Below are 9,906 nucleotides of genomic sequence, written 5' to 3' on the forward strand. Positions count from 1 at the left end.
AAGGCGATGAAGGCAAGCACCAGAGGAGCTCAAGGGGATCAGAGGTGGAAGAGTTGCAGTGGATGAGTTGATTTTAGATGGTGGATGAGGATGGCATCGTCGGGAAGGAGGGCGGTGTGCATCGGTGGGATGGAGGGCGATGCCGACGGGTTGAAGGTATGAACTGTGGTCGATAATTAGGAGAAGAAAAGGAGATGGTTTGTGTGTTTTCGTGGCTGGAGAACTAAAGAGAATGCAAGTGCATGTTTTGTTTTAGGGCAAAATGGATTTTTTTTTCTAGATAAGCTCTAATAATGTCCGAATAAGAGACAAAGTTAAGAGGGTACCAAATGTTCTAAATTTGTTTGATTCAAAGCATGCATTCTAATTGAACCATTAGGAGACTACCAAACAACCACTAAGTTAAATCCAACAAGGTGTGTGGCTACATGGGCGAAAAGAGATGTGTATACATATCGAACCAAATAGCCATCGAGTCCCATGAGGGGACATATTTTGATGTAGGAACATAGGTTGATGTAGGAGTGAGTAGATTTGTGGTTCCAAAAAAAAATCAACAAGGTGTGGGCTTACAGGGGCGAAAAGAGATGTGTATACATATTAGTGACATCGACCGAACTTGTAAACATTTAAATTAAACCACATATATACTATATCAACGGAAAAAAAAAGGAAAAAATAGTTTGACCAAAATTGCTAGTTTCACTATACCAAAGGGACCATTTGAGTCGGTATTATTCACTATATATTTTCTTTACATTAGATATACAATTTGTTAAAAACTCGTATCAAACAATGTTAGTATATCCTGGAATCCAAGAAATACATATTATATTAGCATCTCCTTTACGTCAACAAGGTTTCACAAATTCAAAAGATTCTCCCTATCTGTATCCTATCTGATTTCTCCGAACTATTTGGTTACAACAACACCGCCTCTTGTGCTCCTCGTTTTCGGAGCATTCCTTACACAAAGCTCGGCACACTTGCATGTCTATTCATCGAATTTAGGGTTTGGTTTTATGCTTTGTCATATTTTTTTTTAGGGTTTTTTCATTTCTTCCTGGTTTTCTGCTTTGTCATATTTTTTGAGAACTTTGAAGTTTAATCTTAATCACGGTGCAGCTAATGTGGCCAGAGAAGAAGAGGACTAATGCGTGGCAATGGCGAGAGCAGGAAACCACAGATTTAGCCGGAGAAAAGCGTCCAATGGAGTTGAAAAAGATCGAGGAACCGTTACCTAAACGGATGAAGTCCTCCTCTGACGATACAACAAATGAGGTCTTAGTTTATGTTTCTAGATTCTACAATTTATATCTTCACTGTTTTTTTCTTGTAGATAATAAAATAATATATAGTTATTCATTTGTAAATGCATCGTTGTTTATGTATTTGTAATATAAGAGTTAAAATTTTGAATTAATAGGTCTGAAACACTTTCTTAATCCAGGTACTTATAATAAGTTATAAGTTAATATTTGGAAGTTTTGAATTCCATAACCTAGACTGGAATCGGATTTTATATATGTAACGGATAACAAAACTGATATTGCTTCAATTTGCAATTCTAATATATTGTTTTCTTGAACTATTAATAAATTCATAAAACAAGATTCAACTAAGTTATAAGTTAATATTTCGAAGTTTTGACTGGAATCGGATTCTATATATTTAACTGGTAGTAAAACTGATATTGCTTCAATTTGCAATTCTAGTATATTATTTTCTTAACCCATTAATAAATTCATAAAACAAATTTTTAATTACAGAAATGAGAATACGATGATTCAATTTGATTCTAATTGTGTATCTTGAATGGTTTAAGAACAAATATATACATTCCATCTTTGGATTTGCAGTTGCTTTCTGAGTTCAAACCAATGGGTTTGAAGCTACACAAGAGTCCATCATTTTTGGAGCTAATTGAAAAGGAACTTAACGAAGTTAACAAGAATGATGGTTTTTTGCCCAGTGAAAATCTCCAAGTGGGAAACAAGAAGGATGTTAAGACCAAAGTGGGGACATCAGATTCCATTGATAAATTAAAGGCTTCTAATTTTCCAGCTTTACGTTTAAAAATTGGAAATTGGGAGGTAATGTATTCCAACATTATCTTAGTCTTGCGTATTAAAGTCATGTTTTTGTTCTTTGATCATTCAAAAATACTTGAGAACATGAAAGTGAGACTTTCTTTATTAACTTGTTCTTTTTCTGTTATATATGTACAAGGAAACATAGATAACGTGGTGTTGCATATTAAGTAAAAAAGAAACTTTATTACCTTAGTGTGTAAAACCTTTTCAAATATATTTAAAATTTGTTCATGTTGCAGTATGTGTCACAACATGAAGGTGACTTAGTGGCCAAGTGTTATTTTGCGAAGCATAAGCTTGTATGGGAAGTTCTTGATGGTGGTCTAAAGAATAAAATAGAAATCCAATGGGAAGATATTCTCAGTCTGAAGGCAAACTTTCCAGAGAATGGTCCTGGCACTTTGACTGTTTTGGTATTGACCTCCTTCCATTATTGTTTTTGACAAATTAAATATCGATCCTTCTATCTTTTTTTTCTATTCGTCTTTCTACTAATGTAAAATAAAAATTTGTGAAATCCATTAATTTTGGGAAGATGGTTTGGAACAAAAATGAGGATATTTGATTTCTCATTGTTTTTTTCTTGTTTCTAAAGACACATTAATTATGAGTGAACTATATATTAGGGCTATTTCCCATATATTCACATGGTACTTTTTGTTGTCAGCTTGGTAAGCAGCCGCTTTTCTTCAGAGAGACCAATCCACTGCCTAGAAAACACACCATTTGGCAGGCAACATCTGACTTTACTGGTGGAGAAGCAAGCAGATCTAGGTATTCGACATTATTTGATTATTTTAGCTAAAGTTTTTATTTATTAAAATAAAAAAATGAAAGAATTAAACATCATTAAAACCTAAATAAAATTATAATAAAAGATATATATATATATATATATATATATATATATATATATATATATATATATATATATATATTGTTTGATTAGAAAAATATAATTACAAGTTAACAAAAATCATGACATTGAAAAAAAAGAAAAGAAAAGAAAAGGATTGGTACTTGTCATTAGAAGTTATATAAATAAAAATGGTTAGCTTAGAGTTTTCTTTCCTTTCGACATAATGAAATAAACCTCCTTTGGCTAAAGTGAAAATTGACTAAATGGATAAAAAATGGTCTATAATTTAACACAGAAAACAAACTTTTTTTACTTTTCTTTTTCATTATACTCATTCTTACCTTGATTTTATCAAACCGAACACCAACTATTGACTTGATTTTTGATTAATAAGTTACTAAAATATCTCTCTTATTCCATTGTTTCAGCAAGAAACATTATCTACAATGCGCACAAGGTGTTCTGAATAAGCATTATGAAAAGTTGATTCATTGTGATACACGGCTTAATTTTCTTAGCCAACAGTTTGACACAGTTTTGGACAAGCCGTTTCAAGAATCTTTCATCGAGGCTCCAAATATATCACATGACATTGTTTCTAACAGACTAGAAAGTTTTGAAGTACCATCTATGGTAGATATCAATGGCCTCGTTTTGCAACCAACTTCACAATGTCAGCTTCTTGGGGATGCCAACTTTGCCCAGGAAGAAGTATGGAAGAACAACATAAATGGTTGGCAAGATAGAATTTATTATTCTAACCACGAGGGCACGATTTCTTTGTCAACTTCAGAATGTCTTCTTCAGGATGCAAACAATGCAAACACTGCCCAGAAAGATACCATGGAGGATCAAGTAAATGGTTGGCAGAAAGATACGATGGATGATCTTGTATATGGTTGGCAAGATGGAAATAATCATTCTAATCTTGTTTGTAATATACCTTCTAATAATTATTGGATGAAACAAGGATGGGAAGAGGAATTTGGGAATGTTTCTGGATATAAACAAGATTTCGGTATGTCAAGGAAAGGCTCATTTACGGATTTGCTGTTATCGCTTCCCCTGGGGTTTTCATTTGATGTCTTTGATAATGACAAGATCCTGTAACCTTAAGCAATAGCCCCTTGACGTTTTCTTTTTGTAAATATTAGTCATGTTCTTTAGAAGTGGTTGTTGATTTGGTAATGTCCAAATCGTGCAATGTTGATGAAAAATCCTTATTTATTATCCTCGTGGAAGAATAGATGGACGAGCTTTAGATTTCCCTTTTGATGTTAATTTTGTGAATGTAGTTTTAGAATTTCAATGTGTTTGTATTCGTTTCTTAATGAAGGTGAGATATGACTGAGTTATAAGGTTCATACCTAGGTATCAACTTTTTTGCTTGTCAGATATTGTGATATACTTTGTTTATGTTGGTCGTGTGACTGGTGTGATTCATCGGCTTCATGTTATCTAACCTGTGTTTTATTGCTCTTTAGTCACAAATGGATTAAATTTTAATTACTTTTCGAGTCCTTGCTAAGGTTACCAGAACCATAATAATCCGTGGGAGAAGTTGTGTACACCTTCAATGTAAATAAGTATTAAACTATAAATGCAACTTCTTAGAATATAGTTTTTTACCTACGATCAACCATAAAAGTTGTATGTTCTGGTTATCTAGAGAGCGATATCAAGCCACATACCTTACATACCTTTGAGGTGGTGCATCCATTACAACAAAACACTCTTTTAGCGATGATGAGAGACGACATAAGTTTCTCAAAAAGTTTTTTTTTTTTCGCAACCACTTTTCTTTATGGACCTTTAGCGGCGATTTGTTATCGCCGAAAAATAAAATCAAAATCAAAGCTTTGAAATTTTTGAATTTTTTTTTTCTGCGACGAAAATTTGTCCCGAACACATAAGTGGGACATTTTTTTAATTGAACACGTTTTTTTTTTCTTCAAGATTTTAATAAATAAAATATTCCTCACTCCTCAGGATGTTATGGCTACCGCTTTCTTTCTCATTGTCTCCTGCTTTCATTATGTTTCTTGCCTACATCTCTCTCACAATCATTATCCTTGTTTTCTGAAAGAGGGAGACATACATATGGACGCATCTCACTTCCGGTGTCTCTAACATTCCATGCCCCACCACCTTCGATGTCTTCAATTCGCGGAATCACTTGGCTAGTATTTTTTTTCATGGTTAGCAAAGTTTCTTTTGATATATGTTCCAATAAATATTCGGTCCACATTTATGAAATTAACCACCGACATTATGATTTTTGGAGGGATATGCTATTGAGGCATCGTTTGTGAGGGTTAAAGAACAAATTGCATATGAATTGTGTATAAGGCTTGTTGTGATAGACTAAAAAGGTAGAAAGTTGTATATGCTCTTCCTTTGAAAGTTATTGCTATACTCTTTTAGATTACAAGAAAGTCATAATTTAATGTCATGTTCTTGATTATATTTATAATGTGAAAGTTGTATAGAACCTGGTATTTGGTTTGTGCACAGTGGTGTTATCTATTTTTGTTGTTTGGTGCGGACCTAGTGAGTTTTGGTTTGAGGCTTCGGGGGTTTTGCTCGAGGCCGGGAATGCGAGTCGTGGCTCATGGAGGGAGCGATGATCATGATTGGTTGAGTTTTGCAACTAGAAGTAGAATGGTTGATTGATGGATTGAAATTTCATCATCTATGGCAAGGGTTGTACCCTTTTAGTTTTCGAGTTCGGAGGAGTGAGCATGCTTGTGACCCCAGGGTCAGGTTGTATATCCAACTCGGGGTTAGTTGATCGCATGGGTTGACGACCGTATTTCGGTGCTGGTGAGCACATGTGGATCGATGTGGCATGAGTATCTTGCGAAGAAAGTTAGGTACCATATTCTCGGGTAGGCCGGGTGGCGGATTGTCATTGGGATTACAAGCAGGGATTATTTCATGTCACTTGGGATCGAAGGGGAGTTTTCATGCGTGCCCACAGGTTGGTCAAGGTAACTCGGGAGGAGGAAGTCAGGATTTCTTTGAATGCTTTTGAGAATGTGACATCTCCTGTATTCTTCAGGATTGTATCAGGACATGTATTGTGTTTAAATTTTGCTGGATTGGGTAAGTTATATCTTGGGTTGACTTTCCACTATTTTTTTGGGTTATTGAGGGTAGTTATATTCCATTCTACATGCCGGAAGTCTTCAGCTGAAATTCAGGTTTCTCTTGGGTTTCAATTGATCTGTATATGGAGGATCATTTTGCGTACGTTATTCATTCCATGGTCAAGAATGATCATACATGGTTGAGCCGGTTTGAGTTGTGAGTTGGTTTCAAACTAGTGGGTGGTAGTTAGAACCCCAAGTGGGGGAGAATTGGGAATTCTCAAGTTGAGTGTTAGTCATCGAAGGTTTTGTCAGTTGCTACTCGGACTGCTACTTTCATATTTTCTAGGTAGATCTTGATCGGTGAACCTTTCTAGAAGTGGTTATGTTTAGATCTCGGTGGGTTTGTGGTTCTCTAGCTTAGGTGTCAAGGTATCCTCGACCATTGGTCATTGAGTTTGTCTTTCAGCGGGAATTCTTCAAAGGATTCAAGTGGCAACAATTAGGAGCAAGGAATGCGTCATCCACCCTCCAGTGCAGTGTGTTTATGTTTCCCTTAGTCCTTGGGTAAGTTCTCCCTTAGTGGCAGAGTGTAATTTCTTATTCATAGCAGACTCGGATTTGGCAACCTTTGAGATCGCCTTAGAAGTCTTCTCGAGCTAGTTTTGTGTGGGTAGGATCCATACAGTCTCAATCAAGTATGGGATCTTGTTTTGATCGGTGATGTGAACGTCTTCTGTCATTGATGGAGGTGGTGTGTTGCTTTACCTCGGGAAATCTTTCCTTTTTGGATGAGGTTTGGGTTTCCCTAAGAATATGTTTGGTTCTGTTGGATTATAGCCTTCGAATTGGGTCAAGAGTTCGACCATTATCCTACCCATCGGGTTGTGTGCGACCATGGGTTCGTAGGGTTTTGCTTGGGTAGCAGCTTGTTCTATAAGTGAATCGTACATGGTATGGTTGCAGCATGGTAGTGCGCGTTCAGTATTGATGGGGATCGTAAGACCCATAAATCGGTTGGTTTGTAAAGGGAGCAGTAAGAGTTGTGGGATGTATGCATATTATTTTCGTTGGATCGCAAGCTGTTGCCAAGATTTTGTTTTCAAGTTGGGAGTTGGTCGGAAGTTACAAGTTATAAAGTCCTTCAAGATAGTCTCGAGTGGTTGCCCAGGTGGGGTACACCTGAGCCGAAAAGGAATTGGTAGTATCACGGGGATTTTTGGGTCTGATCATCTTTAGTCATCAAGGCAGTGGTTGGTAATGGCTTGATAAGGGTGGAGTGTATTCAATTTTGGTACGTCTTATCGTCTGGTTTTGGGGTAAAGTTCGCGATCGGTATGTTTTAAGGATCATTTTCGCATGTTCTGGTAATGTCTCCAGTCAAGAACTGGGGGTAGATTCATTTTGGATGTTCATTAGTTGAGAGGAAGGGTATTCGAAGAGTTTGTAAGTGGAATATTCAATGGGGGCTTATAGTGGAAACTCGCATTGGAAATCGCAAGTGTATCCGCTCAAGGCATGCATCTTGGAAGTCAGTGAGGTAAGTGGGGAATCTTTTGGTTTGTGGTATGATTCGGAAGTTTCAGGCGAAATGTGTGATTTCATCGATGTTGAAATCGAAGGTTGTTGGGTTAGAATGTCCCTGTTTTTCAGGTTCTGGGAACCGGATTAGATATTTCTCCTGATTGTCTATGGCGATATATTGTATTTGGGTGGGTTGAGGCGGTCCTACTCTATGCAGTAGGCCAAGATACCCGGTGCGGGCCGACTATAAGTCGTAGGTACGGAGGCCCAGGAGGAACGATAGGGTTGAGGTGGTAAGCCAACAAACCATGAGAATTTCAACCCGATGGTTGATTGGATTCAACATGTTGGTATTCCAGCCCGAGGCTGATCAAGCCAGTCATGGATGTTGTGGTTATGAGTTAGTAGTGATGTATATATTGGTTCGGGAGTTAAAGGAAGCATTGTCGGTCGGCACAAGAAGGTTCATCCCCCATTTGTCTCCCATCATTCATCATATCCTAGGAAATTTTGTCATCAATATTAGCTTTCTTTGGAAGGATTACTAAATCTCTTTTGTCCAATAAAGAGTTGTCGGCAACAGATTATGACACATGGTTCTATTTTCTAGTAAGGACCTCAGGTTTCCAGGGTTGAGTAGATCGTTTAGGAAATAAAGGGAATGGAATTAACGATGGTTAGTATGGGCGGTCTATCGGGGAGTCATACCAAATTCAAGTTTCCAAATTGCAGATTTTTAGGTGAAGTAGGGTTGATTGATTGCGTGGGATTATGGGTATAGTTTCTTCGTGTTAGAATTTTTTGTGAGGTTAGTCTCCTTATATGACCATCGTATATCATGGTTGGGGATGTGCCCCTCAGGATGTCGGGCTGCCGGAGATGGCAAGGAATGATTTCGAGGATGAAATCGGATTTAAGTGGGGGAGAGTTGTAACACCCCATCTTTCAAGTAACTGTAAATTCATCCCTTGGATTTTAGTTATGTCATTTTTGGCCCTTGGTTTGGAAAGAAGTGGCAAAGGGAGGCCCTAGAGGCAAAATGGTGATTTTGGGAAGTTGAATAGTACGTTGGGCATACATATGAGTACGCTAAGCATACTAGGGCGTGTCCTAGTACACTGGGCGTACGTATGCCAGGGCAAAACCCTAACTTTTAGGATTTGTGGGGTATTTAAGCATTCTTATGGGTCATTTTGACTCACTCTTTCAGCCTCCAAGTCTCTTAGCCGTTTTGAGTAAACCTTAACCCCCATAGTGAGCATCTTGAGCTCATGGTGTAGTTTTTGTGTGCCAAAAGAAGAAGTTAGTGCATCAAAGGAGTCAAGGAAGGAATCAATCTTGTAGATCTGGAGTTATCACCGTCTTGTGAAGCTTAAAAAGGTATAAAGTTTCTACCTTTGTGCTTAAATGGTTTAGATCTCATTTGGGTTGCTTCTTAGTATCTTTCTTGTCCCAGAATGTCATTTGGTGCATGCCTTGTTTTGGTCGAGTTGGGTTGTCCTTCCAGACCCTAGGATGGGTCCTAAGGCATAAAAATGAGGTCCCTTGAGCTAGCTTGGTCCCTTGTTCTTTGTAGGAGGTATTAATGGATAAAGACCATGCATTAAGCCCTTTTTGGTCGACCAAAGTCTTAAATTATGAGACTTTATGGTTCTAGAGTGCTATTGGATCATGGATCTGAAGTTTGAGCTCAAGTACTTAATCCATTAAGCACTTATGGAAGTTTTGGGACCTGCGAGGGTACGACCCGCGTAGGGTTGCGTACGCACCGCGTTCGGAGTCAACCATCCCGTAATGGGTCAATGCGAGGCGAGGTACGCCCAACATACCGAAAGGGTACGCCCATTGTACGTCCTCTGTTTGGATTTGGGAGTTTGGGCTTTGGGTATTGGTCTATCTATTGGGCCTTGTTACCTTGGCCCTAATGGACCATCTGGATAAGTGTGTTTTAGGCTAATTAGAGGACCAGACCTTTGGATAAGGCCCAATAAGGAGTTGAGCCCAATTTGGAAAATTAGGCCAAGTGTGGGCTTAAAGTGATTTGGGCCTTTGGATCAAGATTTGGGTGTGGCTTGCATAGGGTTGTAATGGACCGTCTGGGATTTTATGGTTTGGGCTTTTGGCTTGCTAGATCTTCTTGAGTGAAGGCCATTAGGCCCAATTTGGAAATTTGGGCGATAATTGGACTTGAAGAATTCATTTTGATATTGGGCCTTTTGTCATTTAGTTTGGGCCTTGGCTTTGGGCTAAGCTTGAGGAAGGGTAAAAAGGTCTTTTACCCTGATTTGGACTCATTATATGAGTCAGCATCTAGATATTGGTGGATGGTCATTTTGAAATA

General features: G+C 37.9%; 1 protein-coding gene across 2 annotated transcripts; it reads left to right on the forward strand.

Annotated features, from left to right (window-relative positions):
* The first annotated feature begins 784 nt into the window (after positions 1-784).
* On the forward strand, positions 785-4,219 carry LOC111920818 (uncharacterized). Of its 2 annotated transcripts, XM_042902280.2 has the most exons (6): positions 785-1,012; positions 1,126-1,281; positions 1,860-2,093; positions 2,333-2,506; positions 2,761-2,867; positions 3,381-4,219. In XM_042902280.2, exons 2-6 carry the CDS (start codon positions 1,129-1,131, stop codon positions 4,060-4,062), a joined length of 1,350 nt encoding a protein of 449 aa, XP_042758214.1. In that variant the 5' UTR covers positions 785-1,012; positions 1,126-1,128; the 3' UTR covers positions 4,063-4,219. The 2 variants fall into 2 exon arrangements, with proteins under 2 accessions (XP_042758214.1, XP_023772156.2); XM_023916388.3 differs by lacking the exon at positions 785-1,012 and having other exon boundaries at positions 1,026-1,281.
* Positions 4,220-9,906: the final 5,687 nt, after the last annotated feature.

Source organism: Lactuca sativa, chromosome 5, assembly GCF_002870075.4.
Source record: "Lactuca sativa cultivar Salinas chromosome 5, Lsat_Salinas_v11, whole genome shotgun sequence".
In the NCBI taxonomy this organism is placed as follows: domain Eukaryota; kingdom Viridiplantae; phylum Streptophyta; class Magnoliopsida; order Asterales; family Asteraceae; genus Lactuca; species Lactuca sativa.